General features: G+C 42.2%; 1 protein-coding gene across 1 annotated transcript in view; it reads right to left on the bottom strand.

Annotated features, from left to right (window-relative positions):
* Positions 1-10,268, bottom strand: part of CHRNA1 (cholinergic receptor nicotinic alpha 1 subunit) — a 16,539-nt gene extending 6,271 nt beyond the window's left edge. The window contains exons 1-6 of the mRNA XM_011357247.1: positions 10,156-10,268; positions 4,706-4,851; positions 4,549-4,593; positions 3,458-3,567; positions 1,311-1,506; positions 592-829 (exon numbers count right to left, since the gene is read on the bottom strand). Of these exons, the coding sequence (XP_011355549.1) occupies positions 592-829; positions 1,311-1,506; positions 3,458-3,567; positions 4,549-4,593; positions 4,706-4,851; positions 10,156-10,198 (778 nt within the window). The 5' untranslated portion in view covers positions 10,199-10,268. The remainder of the gene's footprint in view (positions 1-591; positions 830-1,310; positions 1,507-3,457; positions 3,568-4,548; positions 4,594-4,705; positions 4,852-10,155) is intronic.
* Positions 10,269-16,833: the final 6,565 nt, after the last annotated feature.

The following is a 16,833-nucleotide window of genomic DNA, read 5'->3' as shown; positions in this document are numbered from 1 at the left end:
CTCTTTTCTGTAGATTGTTGTCATTTGGTGAAATTATGTCACAGATGTGATTACTCAGTAGGAGGTAAGTTGTTCAGGCTGATATGTGAGAAAGAATTGCCTCTTGGGAAGTATGGACTTGTGAATGAAGATGCTGCCATCTGGAAAACAGATAGACGAGAGCTATTTTCAAGGATCTAGCAGTGAGCAAAAGAGGCAGACCTGGACTAGTCAGTATAGAGCAAGTGACTGCAAAGAGGAAGTGGCATGACGAGTGTCTGTGAGCCATGCCTCACCCAGCATACTTCTGGGGACACAGTAGGTGTTCAGCAAATAGGTATTAGTGGTTATTCACTTTAACTAGACTAAACTATGTATGTGCATCTGAGGGTCACGTTCAACTCTCTGCCTGCTCCATAGTCTGTTCCAGCTGTCCACAGTGACCTTCACCACTACACGTGGCCACTCAGTAAATGTGTCCTCCCAGTGATGATGATTTGGGTCTATCTGCCTGTATTTGTTTATTAGCCCATGATTATTTCTGGCTTCTCCCCAAATAGCAGCATGAGATCTGTCAATGTTAGCAGCATCAGCCATGGCAGCCATACCTACCTGAGTCTGTGGGCAGGTAGAATACCAGGCCAGTTAAGAAGGAGAAGAGCAGGCAGGGAATGATGACATTGACAATGAAGTAGAGGGGTAGGCGCTGCATGACGAAGTGGTAGGTGATGTCCAGGTAGGGGGTGGAGGGGCAGCAGGCATAGAACACCCAGTGCTTCCAGCCCCGGGACTCCTTGATCACCCATTCCCCACTCTCCATGAAGTTGCTCAGGTCTGGCTGGTCACTTTCCTGAGATGAAATGAAACTTTGAAAACCTAGCCACATCACCCTGAGGAGGGACAGGGTTTCGTAATCAACTGTGACAAGGGAACAGATTCCAGTGCTGTTACATTCCCAGGTGGGACCCTGGGTCACTTCCACTTTTGGGTCTTAGGTTCCTTTCCTATAAAATAAGGGTGTTTGGACTATTGGGATTCCCCCTGCTGGTTACCTATTCAAGTCACCTGGGAGCTTTAAAACATTGGTGCCTTAGCCCCACCCCAGACTAATTAAATCCAAAGTTTCGGTGCTGAGCCTGGGCACAGAGACTTCATTTATGCTCCCAGGTGGTTCTCATGTGCAGGACATCCAGAATCTTACCAATCAATTAACCATCATGATCCCAAAGTTCTAATGGGTGCCTAGAGCCTATGATTATGAAGCGGCAGCGCTGGAGAGCCGAATCATGCTTTTCCTGAATCCAACCTCATCACACGACGTCACCACCCACCGGGTTGATGGCCACCACAGAGCCATCATAGGTCCAGGTGCCCAGCTTCATGCTACAGTTCTGTTCATCAAAGGGAAAGTGGGTGACGATGATCTCACAGTAGCTTTTAAAGATAGCCGGAGGTGTCCATGTGATGTGGCCAGTGTAGTCCAGGAGCACTTTGGTGAACTTGACAATGGCAAAGTCACCATCTGCACTGCAACAGGACAAAAGAGGAGACGGCTGTCAATTATTCAGGTGCTAATGATAGAAGCTTTTATTTCAGCAGTGTTGCTTCTTAGCTATGCCAATGTTTCCCAGATGTGTCTGTTCATAAGAAATCACTGGGATGCTTGCTAAGAGATGGACTCCTGAGCACCATCTAAGCACTGAAGCAGATTACCTGGGAAAGAACCTGGGAATCCACAGTTTTAAAGAAAGAACAGGTGACACTGATCCACTGCATCCCAGATTTTTTTCTTCTCAGTTCTTAGTAGGTATTTGTAATATAATCTCTATCTACTCTCTCCGTGATATACTCTGTAAATTAACTGGGGGGAAAAAAGCCAGAAATTTTAAATAAAAACTCATCCGGTGGCCCATTACAGTGACAAACAGGTTAAGAAAGGGGTCTACTACCTTTTTAAGAACTATTTAGAACTCAGTGGGGGTGGGATCACAAACTCGGATGCCTCCAGGGCCAGGCAGGTGAGGAAGGAGTCAAGGGTGAGGCCGTGAGGAAGGGCGAGCCACTTTCTCCTCTAAATAAGGCACCATTCAGCTCTGCCTGTGGTGTCCTGGTAGGAATGAAGACCCAGGGTCACCAAGTATTTGGATTTTTCCTTAGAAGCTGAAAATCTAGATTTTTTAATCCAAAATTTCCATATTTTTAATGTTAGATTTTTCTAGAGGGCTAAATATCAGATTTTAATGTGATATTTCTAGATTTTCAAATGTTAGCACTAGTATCTTGTTTTTAAAAATTGAACATGGTAGATAGTAAATGTAACAAAAGGCCTCTTCTGCAGGCCTTATTCAGCGGGCAGTCCGCTCGTCCCACAAACAGCCTGTGTCGCAGGCCTTGGCCAAGAGCTTCCAGGGACATTCAGCATATATTGGTGTCTCACTTCATAACTCAAGAGATTTACTTCCTACTCAGTTTTTCTTGGGGTGGGGGTGGGGCTCTATCCAGATAACTATGTGGTTTTGGACTTTCCCAAAAAGCAGAGGCCATAGGATCATCTAAGTCTCTCCCTACGAGCAGGTCCTCTCCCCACCAGACTGTTCCTAAACAAGCTTGTCAAAAGGACTAGAGAATTTTAAGCTCTTCCCTCCGATTCTTGCCGAAAGAGAAACTTTGCTAACATAAGATACTCTGCTCTCTCAGCATAATTGTCCGAAAAGGTTATGCAAGTGATTGGATAATTTGGCTCAAGCTTAAATCCCAGGTATAACTGGAAAATATGTAGTAGAAAATCAAAGCAGGGGAGGGTCAGACTTTAAGGGTGTCATTTCCATTCACTGGCCCTTGCCGCCTTCCCTGACAAGTATAGCCTGCTTGCCCCAAACACACGCCAGACGTCAGACCACAAATCCTCGAGGCCGATGTCAAATTCTCCTGCCTGGGAAGGATGCACTTTGAGATGAACATTCCCTGACAAATGAAGGGCGTATGATAATGAACGTGTCATTAAAGCGGAGTGTCTTGAATCACATTATAATTTCACGACATGCAGTCTGTCACAGAGCGCGTGGATAGGCTGCATGGGCCATCAGCAATGTGGCGTCTCAGGGTGCCGTGAGGATGTGATGAATAACAACCCTGGGTGGTTTAGACCTACTGGTAGGAAGGACATTTAATTCCAAGGAACTGAATTATAGGAAGTTTGGATTCCTTGGATAGTTGCCATATACCCTTCAGGAGCTCTCAGGGATTAAATGTTCCTCACCCCACAGCCCTGATTCGATTTGGCTCTGATAATTGTTTCTATTCATAACATGAGACACCATATGGCACCCCTAGCGTGTCAACTTAGCTCTTGGTTTTTAAGGGTTACTCAATGTGAACAGCGGTGAGAAGCATACTGAGATGGGTGGCCCTTCCGTTAGGGCACTTGGGCTCCACCTGCCCCAGGATGTCCCCTCCTGATCCTGTCTGGTTTGCTTACTTGTTATAAAGAACGAGGTCTGGGCGCCAGATCTTTTCCGAGGGAACGTGAATTTTTTTCACGCCGCCATAGTCGTCTGGATTCCATTTTAGGTTGTAATCTACCCATTGCTAGAAATGAAGACATTTAGCTAATTAAAAAGCTAAAAACATTTTTAAAAAACAATTTAGGGTTATCGAGAGCTCGGATGGGTATAGTGATTCAGATAGTGAGAGAAATTTTGCTCCAATAAGAAAAGTTTGATTCAGAATTCAGCTTCCACTTTAGTTAACAATACCAGCAAACGCTTATACAACACTGTCTACATGCAGGCACCATTCTAAGCATTTTACTGCCGAGTCCTCACAACAAATCCTGTGACGTAAGAGTGATTATTGACCCCATTTTACAGTGGAGAAAACAAAGGTGCCCCCAAGTCATGCCCCTAGGTGGTTGCAGAGCTACCATTCCACATTGCCCACCCCAGGAAAAGAGAATGACCCTATTATGGACATTTTCCTCAAACAGGCAGCATCATTTTTTTAAAAAAGGATGACATTTTTTTCCCACAGGACCTCAGAATGTGACCTTATTTGGAGATAGAGTCTTTACAGAGGTAATTAAGTTAAAATAAGGTCATTAAGGTGGGCCCTAATCCAATACAGTGGTGTCCTTATAAGAAGGAGACATTTAAAGACAGATACGTATTCAGGAAGAATGCTGAGTGAACTGGAGATGGCCAACTGTAAGCAAAGGCGAGAGGCCTGGAGCAGATTCTCCTTCCCAGCCCTCAGAAGGAACCCATTCTGCCAACACCTTGATTTTGGACTTTTGGACAGAATTGTGAGACAATAAATTTCTGCCGTTCGAGCTGCCCAATTTCTGTTCTTGCTTACAGCAGCCCTAGCAAACTTACACACACAGAAAAAATGCAAAGTAAACGAACAAACAAACAAAATACCAACAAATGTGATCCATAATTCTACTACCCCAAAATATTTCCTTTCAACATTTGGTATATATCCCTCTCACCCAAATTGATTTCCTCTTGGCTCAGATTAAATTTCAGGGTGAATACAAACAACACAAATGCAATTATCTAGCTGGATTACCTGTTTTAATCGAACGTTGGTTGTCACGATCTGATTCACTTCATCCTGAAAAAAAGGTAAGACTCATCCTTAGAGGGCAGAGAGGGAAGCCAAGGGGAGGAAGCTGCAGGGCGAGAGGTGTGGGTGCTGTGGGGAGCCCGGAGCACTCTGGTCTCACCACACTGATGAGCTGTATCAGCTGCAGACCCACGGTGACCTCCACGACCTGGCGGTGGTCTTCCACTGGCCGCACCACGCTGTTGTAGTCTTTAAATAGCTTTGCCACCAGACGAGTCTCATGTTCAGAGCCCAGGACCAGGCCAGCTGAGGCAGCAAATGACACATGCTGTCAGATTCTCCTCCCCACTTCCACACACACTAACAAGAGTAACCGAGGTGTGACCAGGAAACGAAAGGCATGCAGGACCTGCTTTTGAAGTTCTCAAATACAGCTCTTAATTCCTTAAGTTCCTTTCTAAGCACAGCTGCCAGTGTGGTCCCTTCTCAGTGGGGCGTGCCAGACTATCATGACACTTGTACCTTGGATAGATGACATTCCCTAATACAGCCTCTGGCTGAATCAAGTCTGCTAGGAACATGTACACACAAGAAGAAAAGTCCACATAAAAGCCAGTCAGTAATTCAGAGTCTGGTCACGGTGTAATGAAATCTCACATTGGCTGGCCTCAGGTCCTAGGAACAGCCAAAAACTGATGCTGGCTTATACCTATTATGATGGCCGTAATTAGCAAAACTGAAAATGACAAATATTGGTGAGGCTGCGGAGAAACACAAACCCTTATATATTGCTGATGAGAATGTAAAATGTTGCAGCCAGTGTGGAAAACAGTTTGGTGGTTCCTCAAACAAGTTATACACAGAGTTACCATATGACCTGGCAATTCCAGTCCTGGGCATATCCCAAAAGAATTGTTCACGCAAAAACTTTGTACCTGAATGTTCATAGCAACACTATATACAATACCTAAAAGATGGAAACAACCCAAATGTCTATCAACAGGTAAGTGAATGAACAAATTGTGGTATAACCATGCAGTGGAATATTATTCAGCCATAAAAAGGAATGAAATACTGATATATGCTACAACATAGATGAACCTTGAAAACATTATGCTAAGTGGAAGAAATCAGATACAAAAGGGCCTACATTGTATAATTCCATTTTTATGAAAACTCCAGAATAGATAAATCCATAGAGACAGAAAGCGGATTAATTGTTACAAGAGACTGGGGCTGGGAAGAGGGTAATGGGGAGTGACTGCTAATGGATACTGGGTTTCCTTTTGTGGTGACGGAAAAGTTCTGGAACTAGATAGTGGTGATGGTTGCATAACATTTCGAATGTATTTAATGCCTCTAAATCAATCATTCGCTTTAAAATGGTAATGTTATATAATGTATTTTACCATGGTAAATTTCATGTCATGTATTTTATCATAGGTTAAAAAATATCATTGCTGGTGGATACATGTCCCAGTTAAATTGTTAAGACAGAGTGAAAAATGTGTGCTTTGCTGACCTGGATTTGGGGCTCCTATTTGGAGTATGAGTGATTCCAAGGAACCTTTACTACATTTTCCTTCAGGATGAAGGGCAATATCATCTAATACTGTCAAAGCCCACAGCCTTTTTAGGTCCAATGTTATGTGGTCCTCACCATCCTCCAGTGAGGCAAGCGGGTGGGCGGGCGGGCAAGCTTTCTCACTTGAAAGTCTGAGAGGTCAGGTGGCTTGTCCAAGGTCATGCAGCTAGGGCAGAGCTGGGAATAAAACCCTGTCGTTCTGCCCTGTACCCCTGCACTAACTTAATATTCTAAGTGTGTTGTGGGCTGTCCTGGATAATGCACAACTGCATGTATCATTATTCTTATGAGATTTCAACAAGTCTAGATTCCGACAAGTGCCTTACGAAGGATCTTTGTAACTCAAGCCTTACATGGATTGGGGATTGCCTGTTCCGGGTTGGGACAGGAAGCGGATGTATGGTCCATTTGCCCTGATTCATGTAACTAGATCTCCCCTTTCCTCAGGTTATTGCTGAAACCCCATACCTTCCTCCTGGGCCAACAAACGTTTAAAAATTGAATGGGTGAAATGCTCTCCTTTTTTTTGCCCCATAGTGTTAACCTATTGCCTCTAAGACAGGTTATTTTTCTTTATTATTTTTCTCCTTGAATCCTAAGTTTAGAAGAGTTTGTCCACAAATAATTATCAAGTAAAAAGTAATACATTTTCTATTTCTATTAATAAAAATAATAACTGATATCTCCAGCTTGTTATGTGCCACTCTTCTACATGCCATATATATACTAACTCTTTCAGTCCTCATGACTGGGTAAGGTATGTACTGTTACTGTCCTCACTTTACAGATGAAGAAATTGAGGTGCAGAGAGGTTAATGACTTGCCCAGATTAAATAAGTGGTAGAGCCAGGATTTGAAGCCTGAGCCCACGTTCTCGGCCACTGTTTCTCACTCAGAACTTTGGATCAGCTTGAGATAACCAATGTTGTACAATAAGTTGTAACATTTTCATCCCCCACAAAAAGTGTGCATTAATTAGTCTGTAGAGCTTTATTAAAGGCCCTGCATTTGTATCATCTTATTGAACCCTTCTGATAGTACTACGAGGTAAATCCTTGCCCCTGTCAAATGAGAAAACTGAGGTTCAGCTTAGTAAGACATTCGTGGTTCCCAGCCAGTTAGAGTGGGAATTGTCGGTGGGGCCAGTGTGACACCAGGGCCCTTGCTCTTCCACGTCACCCTAAAGGTAAGGCTATCATATCCACTTGGACTTTTGAAACTTTCGATGTAGCTTAAATCTCTTCATCATGACCTCCCTGGGCTCTGTAAAGGGAACTCCTAACCAAGCCTACCTCTTCATTTCTAGTTATTAAAGTTTTCTGAACTCAAAAGGGTCCATGAAGAGTTTTCACATGGCACCCCCCAAAAAAAACCACCTGCATTCGAGGACCCTTCAAGGGAGCACGTTGTCCAAAGGCCTAGTATTTGCAGTCACCTTGTTGAGCCCCTGGGACAAGGCAATCCTCTGTCTCTCCCAGGCCCCACCCAGCTCACAGCGGGCAGGGGACTAGCATGGGTCACTCTGAGTGCCTTGGCCACTGATTTTGAAGCTTTTGCTTTGGCATTGCCTGGGTTGCTTATTTTCAAGTGACTGTTTATTCCAGTTTGACAGGAAGAATGGACTAGAAAGCAACAGATGGAGCAGATGGGCAGCTTTATGCAGCAGGAAAACCATGCAGGCCAAGCTGGTGGCCCACCAAAGAGAAGGGAGGACTGGGAGACAGGCGTGGTCAGCATTCCAGCGACACTCACTTCCTCCTCCTCCACCCTCAACAGGAACAAGGGGCCTTGCTCCATCTATTATAAACGTCTCAGGAATTTCCAAGAAGGTCTCCATTTCTTAGACTGGGTTCCCTAGTATTCTTTCCTTTTTTCCTTATCAAAACAGGATAGAGTGATAGAAAACTTATAAGACTTGAGATCAGAATTCTGTGATTCTGTTCCCAACTCCAACATGGTCTGGAGAATTGAACCAGTTCTTCATGGATTCAGTGAGCCACAGTAATACATTCTGGAAAAGCCAGGGTGTAAATTAATAACTATATATACAAACAAATAAAGTCAAATTCTCTCTTTTTAGCAAAATCGTCTTTGTAATCCTTATTCAGATGATGATAACATTAATTCATTCATCAAGTATTTGTTGTGCATTTACTATGTGCAAAGCATTGTTTTAGGAGCTTTGTGATATTTGAAGGTGAATCCAACATGATTGCTGTTTTCCTACTCTCATAGAGATTGACATTTGTCATTTATGTGAATAACTGTGAACAGATTGGAAACGAATAAGCCGTAAGAGAAATGGAAATGAAGTACTTGGGATTCCCGTGACAGAACAGAGGAAAAGGTTGTAATAAAAAATGCTATATAAACAGAACAGAAATTTTATGTGTTAAGCTAACATAGAAAAAAGTGTCCATGATATAAACAAGAATTTTGGCCATAAAGACAATTGATTCTAAATAGGGGAACCAAGCCATAATTTTAAAGTGTTTTTTTGTTTTGTTTTGTTTTGTTTTTTGTACCATACTGGTCCAATCTGCATTTTTATACCCATTGGGTTGGGCAAAAGGAATTCTGTGCTATTCCTAGTCACTTTGGCTAATTCTTATCTCGTCCTGGTGCTGTGTCATCTTGCTACCTTTGACAATTTCAGACTGTTTTCTGGCTATGTTTTCTGACTGTACACACAACAAATGGAATCTCTAACTGATCACATTCTAAGATATATAATTTAAGTGACTTTGGGTATGTCTTTCAGCCTCAGTTTCCCTACAATAAAAAATTGAAGATGTTGGACTACCTCATTTAGCTCTAACTTTCTGTGAACCATCCATTGAATTGATACCCAAAACTCCAGGTTTGATCTAAATATGTTTTACATACTTATTAAAATAGCTAAACATGTATTTTTGAAGGTCTTTGGTATCCTAAGACATTTCTTAAGGATTTTATACATAAGCTTATCTCTTAAGAATTTTCACTGAGTATAATGTTTGCCTACACACACACACACACACACACACCAGCCGCAGCAGCAATACCACCACCACCACCATCGCCAACCGGCCAGCTTTGGTTGGATCAGGCCCAAATCCCACAGGACATAATTTATATGAATTTATTAGGGTTTAGGCTATTTCCTTCAAATCTACTATTGAAAAATATTACCAATAAAGCTCTTTACCTCTTTTGCCCAGAAGGCCTATGATTGTCAGAGCAATATTAGAGAAGAGAAATCACAGAATGTCAGCCGCCTTGTTTTTCAGTTGAGATGATGTCACCAGCAAACTTTTATATGAAGCAATCAGCAAATATCTCTTATTTCTCTCTACCGGAAGTTTGGGATTCAGGATAGCATTGCAGCTGCTGTGTTGTAACAAATTCCAGAGCTAAATGCAGGTCAAGGGCTGTGCAAGGTTTTATATTTTCAATTCAAACCCAAACCTACATATAGTAATGTCCTTTTTTAAAAAAAAAAAGTAGGCAAGAATACATTCATATGAACTTTTTTTTAACTTCAGAAGTTTACAAAATTATAAAATACTTCATTTTTATGGAGAGAATTAAGTTATAATCATGAATAGGACTCTCTCTCCAGCACATGGAACTGTCAGTCAATCCTCTTCATTAACAGAATTTCCCAGGAGCAAGAAAAGGACTTGTTAACCATATTGTTTGCGATTATAAGTTGCCACTCTAAGTTCCTATAGTTGTTCAAATATGAAAGCAGTTCCAGAAAGGTAGAAGTGCTGAACCTGTTTGTGCGGATGAGTCTAATGCCAGGCACTGATGGGGGGCAAGACCTGCATGTCTACTTTGTAGCTTTTCACCAAACAGCTCCTATTTTAATTTGATAAAACAAACTATAAATCTTTACCCAAGCCAACATCAGTGAGAAACTGACAGAACAGTTTCGGACTGCTGAAGCCTGCCATTCTGTGTTCCTATCAAAGAAGCCAGACTAGGTTGGGGGATTCTAGTGCTTCAGCCTCAAAGGAGAGCCCCCCGACCGCGATGCTTACCTGAGCAGAGACCAAGGAGCAGGAGGAGCAGCCGGGGCTCCATGGGCTGTGGGTGCTGGCATGCACTGGCAGACTGGTGACCTGTGCTGCTTGCCGGCACTCTGGCTGGACACTTGGCTGCTAGACAGTTTGGAAAATGAGTTGGTTCAGTGGAGCTATTGTTTTACACCACCTGTTTGTGGCAGTGACAGCTGGACTAGCCAGAGTCCTGGAGCCCAGGGAGTCACTGAGGGCCTTATATTATTACAGAGTGCCTCACTTTACACAGTTGCCACACCCTAGACAAGTTGAGTGTGAATTGCATTGTGTTTTAAATGCACCATAAGTCAGGTCTTATTTAAAAAAAAAAAAAACAGAAAGAAAGAAAGAAAGAAAGAAAGAAAGAAAGAAAGAAAGAAAGAAAGAAAAAAAGAAAGAAAGAAAGGAAGGAAGAAAGGAAGAAAGAAAGAAAACTTACAGTTTTGAACGGTGAGCAAAGCTCTCCCTTTTGTGAAAACCAGAACCTCATCTCTGTGGATTGATTCGATTAGGGTCACTTGGTCTCTGTGTGTAAGATGCTGATCAGCCTAAATCACAGAAGTCCACATTCTGCTCATAGGAAAATTCATTTGCTCTGGTTCACTCTAGGCTGAGAGTGCCTGAGGCTTTTGTGACAGAATAAATTTGACAACAGTGTGATTGGTATTGAATCTGCTGCTGGAGAGTCCAGCTTTGATTGGATTTGGTTTTTAACAAAGATGGCTTCTTCCATAAAATTGGTTTTACTGGCTTCCAGAGTGGCTGTTCTAACCCCTGTCTTCTATCAGGCAATGCCTATCTCACAGTGGGGCCATTAGCTGGAACAAACAGCCCACATCCCACGTACTGTTATTCAAGTGAAGAGTAATTAATGGGAAAGTGTCCCCCTGCATACACAGTTGTTCATGTTCCTGCTTCCCTCTATCCATTCCTCTGCCTACTCTCACTCGGGGAAGCAAAGAGCAGAGTGGTTCAGCTTTTCAATTTCTTTGTTTAAACAAACAAACAAAATGAACAAACAAAAAACCCCTAAAAGCCAGCAGTTAGTAATGGCTCAGCCTGAGAAGTATTTTTTACCAAAAATAGAGAAAGAAGCAGTTATGTAAAGATACTCTTCCTGTTCCTTCTCTGCTTCCTTCCCAAACTGAATCAGGTGAGGAAGGTCCCTCACCTCCTACCCTAGGACAGCATCCTGACAATCCCCCATTTCAGTGAGTCCAAACAAATAATTAAAGAAAGGGCTCGGAGGGCAGAGGAGAGAGCTGAGTTCATATTACTTATATATTTTTTCTGTTTAAATTGTGAGAGATCAGTTGTCCAGTAAAAAAGCTTTTCTCTCCTTCGCCTAGCATAGCATCATGACTGCTTATCCAGGAACTATACCCCACCCCACCTCACCCTCTCTGCATTTAAATAGAGTCATGTGACTGAGTTCTGGAAAGTGAAAAGTGAGAGAAATGTTATGAGACTCACAAATCTCCCACTGGAGCTGATCCATGCCCTCTTGTCTTTTGACTGTCCGGAATGGACATGACCCCCCAGGGCACCCTTGGAAACCACGTGTTGAAGGGGGCTTAGCTTTTGACATCCTGGATCCTTGAATAAATTCATGGAGGAAGGCACCCCATGGTCCCAGTCACCACCTGGCTCTCTTTCATGAATGAGAACAAAACTTTTATTGTCTTAAGCCATTGAAATTCTTGGGTTAATTTGTTCAACCGCTAGTGTTATCATTATTAATAAAATATTTACTTCCTTGCCTTGGGGTCCTATGATTAAGAATAAACCCTAAAATAAGTAGCACTACGGAGGAAGGCATGAAAATTGGTATTGGGGGCTGAAGAGATGAAGACCCATATTAGATAACAGCAAATCATTTAATAAAACTGTTGTCCTCAATGACTTAATGATCAAAGTCATTGTGCTGCACCTGTGGCTCTAGGAGAAGAGGTTGGAAAACCCAAAGTTAGTGCACGTTGGTTCTTGTTGGCTTTGCTTAGAGAGTCAGTACAAGGAAGAGTGAAGCTCAGGCAAGAATTGGCTGGTTCGAGAGTAGAAATAAAAAGGAATAGAATGAGTCTAGAAGATGTGATCAGAGAGTAGCCAGGGAAAGAGGGGATGTAGCACGCCTTGTGGATTTACTCTGTTTGAGATGGGCAGCCTCTGCGAGGTTTTGAGCAGAAGAGGGACATCATGTGACATATGTCATGATGACTATTCTGGCTTCTGTGGTGACAAGACTCTGTAGGGGAGACAAGTTAGGTACTAGATGGTGATGGATGGTGGTGGATGGGACCAGAGTGGTTGCAGTGAGAAAGATGAGAAGCAGTTGGATTTGGGAAATATATTTTGACACTAGGGCTTTCCTGTGTCAAAATATTTGACAGGTACCCTGTCAAAATAACAGGATTTTCTGAAGGATTGGACATGGATGCAAGAGAAAGAAAGGGCAATGATTAGAGATGATTTGCAGGGTGTGGCTTGAGCATTAAGAAGGATTTAGATGCCAACAAGTGAATTAAGGAAGGCTGTGAATAAAGCAGGTTAAATGGCAGGTGGGAAGCCTGAGTTCTAGTAGAGATATGATGAGTTTGACCTGTCTATTAGAAATCAGAGTAGGCAGTTGCATTTATGAGTCGGGCGTTAGGGGAAGGGTCTAGGATAGGGTAGATGATGCTTACTTAAAGTCACAACTGGATAAGGTCAAAGAAATGAGCATAGGCAAAGAAGAGAACTAACAGTAAAAAACTGAGAAGAAAAGGAAGATGTAGCAAAGACTGAGAAGGAGGAAGCAACGAGGCTGGAGGGGATCTAAGAGAGAGTGAGGTGGACTTCTGGAAGCCAGCTGAGGAATTCTACAAGGAAGTGGGAATGGCCCACCGTGTTCAAAATGCTGCTAATGGAGACTGTGAGATAAGGACAGAAAGGACTATGGGTTTAGCAATATGGAGGCTACTGGTGATTTTGACATAGGAAGCCTGACCGGAGTACTTTTAAGAGGAAAGGAAATAGAGGGGCTTAACTGCAGAGGTTAACAAAGAAATGAGGTGATAAGGGGTAGGGAAAGTAGAGTCAACAGAAGTTAATTGAAGTTTTTTGTTCTCTGAGTTGTTGTTTTTTTTTAATGGGAAAAATAACAGCACATTTGCACGACGATCATAATGATGCAACAATAATGATCAAAAACCTTGGTTATGTAGTAGGAAGCTGAAAGGGAACACTCATGGAATTTATTACATGTACTTTTCTATAACTTGCAAAACATAATATGTTCCCAGTCAAATCACGCGGCTCTACATTTTTATTTTTAATGGCTGCTGAATATCCTATTTTTTAAATATAATCATTTGTTCAACCGACTCCTTATTACTGGACATTGGAATGGTTTCCTGTTATTTTATTTTATTTTACTTTGCTTTTATAAACAACCATGCAGTGGGCCCAATATTCTGATTGTTGCCTTAGGGTAAGTTCCTAAAAGTAAAAGTATGGGCGAAAGAATGAAAACATTTAAAATAATTTTAATACGTATCAAATCTCCATTTTAGAAGGGATCAAATTCATTTAGGCCTGCCCTTATCAGTTATGTTTTTCTATCATACTTTTCACAGTTGTACACTGTTACAGTTATTAGTGATTATCTGATTAATGTCTGTCTCTTCCCCTAGACTGCAAACTGGTGACTGCAGAGACAGCACCTGCTTTTGCTCACTGCTGTCTCCTCGGCTTTTGGGCCCAAGCCTTTCATATAGCAGGCATTCAGTCAATAACTGTTCATGAGGGAATGAATGAACGGGAAGCTTAATTCAGTGAAAAACATAGACGATCACACTGGATAATGTCATTTGGGGATAGAATGAGGTGTGACTATCAATCACCCCCAGAGCCTTGCAGGGTAACATGGTACATAACTGCAAAATATAATTGATTCAGTAAATGGTACATGAATGAAGGGTATTGCTTTTTATAAAAGTCCCCGTTCTTGTGTGGCTTAATGAAGAGAACCATCGTAGGTCCTCCCAAAGTCACTCTTTTGGGGAAAACACTCAGTCTGAGTCTGTATTTTTGTTCAGCTCCCAGAAGCCTGGCTACCTCTTGCCAATCCCTCCTGTTTCCAGTGCTGAGCACCTCACCCAAAGTGGCCAGCAGGTGGCAACAGACAGTTATTAGAGTGGCAGTGGAGATTTGGAGGCCATCCGGATGGGGCGTCTCTCGGGGCAGGGACACTACCTAATGATCCCAGGACACATAGGACCACTCTCCACTTGAAAACATCCTGCAGGCCAGCCCGGCGGGCTCCTTCCTGGGAGGCAGGCCGCTCAGGCCCATTTCCAGGGGCCCCTATAGCAATGGTCTCTCCTCAGAAAAGTCAAAAAAGAGGGGTCACTTCTTAGCCCCTGAGAGAGTCCAGCTCTACTTTTCCATTTTGCAGAATTTACAGTTCTGAGGAGTTCTGGAGCAGACAGCTCAAGAGCCAAATAAAATTCATCTGAAAATCTGGACTTCTCAGGCTCTGAGATTGTATCCAGTTCACACCAGCTGACCTGCCTCTGTCATTGTCTCAATCTGTCCGAAATGGTCAGTTTCTTTTGCTCCCTTTTTCTTTTTCTTTTCAATCTAAGCTCAGTGCCATGCTGTTCTGGCTGATAATTTGATAGTAATTATTGGATCTGTAATAGCTGGATTACATAAATGCTTCTTATTATACAAATACAAAGCAGGCTGCTGCCTTCCCATCACAGGTCTACCCGTCTTGACGCTATTGTTTTCAGGGCAGGGATGCATTTGCCTCAGCCAGCTTTACCCTCTCCTTTGCTCTCTTGACATGGAGGGCGGGGAGGACATCACCATTTGCTGGATCCCACTGTCCACCATTTCACTTCCACAGCAACCCAGGGAGCAGGTGTTACGGGTAATGTGTCCAAGCTCATTTAGGTCATAAGTAGCAGAGCTTACCACAACAGGAATCTGATATTTCTGATTCTAAATATAGTGCTGCGACCACTGCATTCATGGTCCAGACTGCATCCCTAGAAGCCCCTCAGAGGGAAGGAAAGGAAGAGAGACGGTAGAGTGGAGAGATGTGGCCTAAATGGTGGTGCTTCTTGCTTCCCATCCCTGCTTCATCTAGAGCAACTACACTTAGACTTAAAAGAATATATATAGTGAAAGATTTTATATATGTGTGTGTGCTCGCGTGTGTGAGTGTGTGAAAGAGAGAGAGAGAGTGTCTAAGAACCTCTCACAGGATACCCCATCTCTGGGGTACATCCTGGCACAGCTGAATCACAGTAGAACTAAGTGCGAACTATGACTACAAGACAAACCAAGTTGACAGGAACTGAAGGAAGGCCTTGGCCCTGTAGCTCCAGAGTCTAACCACTTGATTAATTCAGGAAACGCTTTGAAGGCAAAATTCTTCTGCAACCAGCTTCTCATATTCCCTGGGACAGAAGAAATCAAGAAAAACAAATCTGATGCAAAATCCAATGTGTCCTACTCCTCTCCTCTGTCTGTAGCAGAGTGTGTTTTGAACTTTTCTTGGTCACGGCAGAGCCTGGGTAATAGGAATCTAAAGGAAAACTGAAGAAGCCTGGGAAGCCAAGTTGATGACCAAAGAACTGTGGTAGAGAAAAGAGGGAGTGGGGAGAGAAAAGCCTTAGCCTGGGTCTCCGGAGCCCTTAGGGGAAATAGAAGGAGAAAGGACCGGTCAGAGAACTGGAGACTGAGAAACAGAAGTCCAAAAGGTATTTTTAAGGAGTTTTGTTGGATGTTTAAAACACATTCCTACCTTTGGCACTTTCTCAAGAGACAGAAAAGATTTGATCGGTTTCCAATTACATTTTTCTGTAGGTCTGGACCAGCGCCAAGGCTAGACCATGTAGGATCCTGGGTTTACACTGGTTACATAAACAAACTTTAATCTTTGCTGTGATCTGGAGGAGGCAAAAGCATGAATGTTTTCAATTTCCATTTTGTCTGCTGCTTGAGTTTCTATTCTGAGAGGTGCTAACTGTTAAACATTGTTATTCACTTATGTTCCCTAAATAACTTTTAATTAGTCTTAATTTGGACCAAAAATGTTCTACTGTTGACACAGAGACAGAAATTATCAAAAACAAAATTAATAAAGAACTCACTTCAGAAAAAAACTTGAAATAATATAGTATTTTATAATATCTATCAGCAAAGAGATCATTTAAATTTAAAAATTTTGGTTTTTAATGATTTTTCTCAAAGCAACAATGCCATTAGTAAAGAGGTTACTTAAATATTATTTTTCATCTCATGCATTTTTAACAATAGAATTTTTCTATTACCTTTTGATAGAATTAATTGCATTGATGTTAGAAATGCAGTCAAATCAGCAATTTACTAAGCCTTTGAAACCTTTTGACTAACTGGGTAGTTACTATATTCCTTACACAGTAAATAATGATGAGCCTTAATCCTTTAACCTAAAAAACTGCCAAAGAGAAAGCTTGTCAGGGCTATCAGAATATTATAAAGCAGACGATACAAGAAATTATAAAATATTGTTGGAGTTTTTTAATAGTTTCCCTTCTCCTCTCCTTTGTCCTTTAAGATGATGGTGTTAGTTGTTCCCTAACCATTAGTGCATGATTCTAACAAAAACTTGCACATCTCTTTAGCAAAAAA

Source organism: Pteropus vampyrus, unplaced genomic scaffold (genome assembly GCF_000151845.1).
Source record: "Pteropus vampyrus isolate Shadow unplaced genomic scaffold, Pvam_2.0 Scaffold2, whole genome shotgun sequence".
NCBI lineage: Eukaryota > Metazoa > Chordata > Mammalia > Chiroptera > Pteropodidae > Pteropus > Pteropus vampyrus.
The sequence above is the reverse complement of the archived record's forward strand: the minus strand, read 5'-3'. Positions and strand labels throughout refer to the sequence as shown.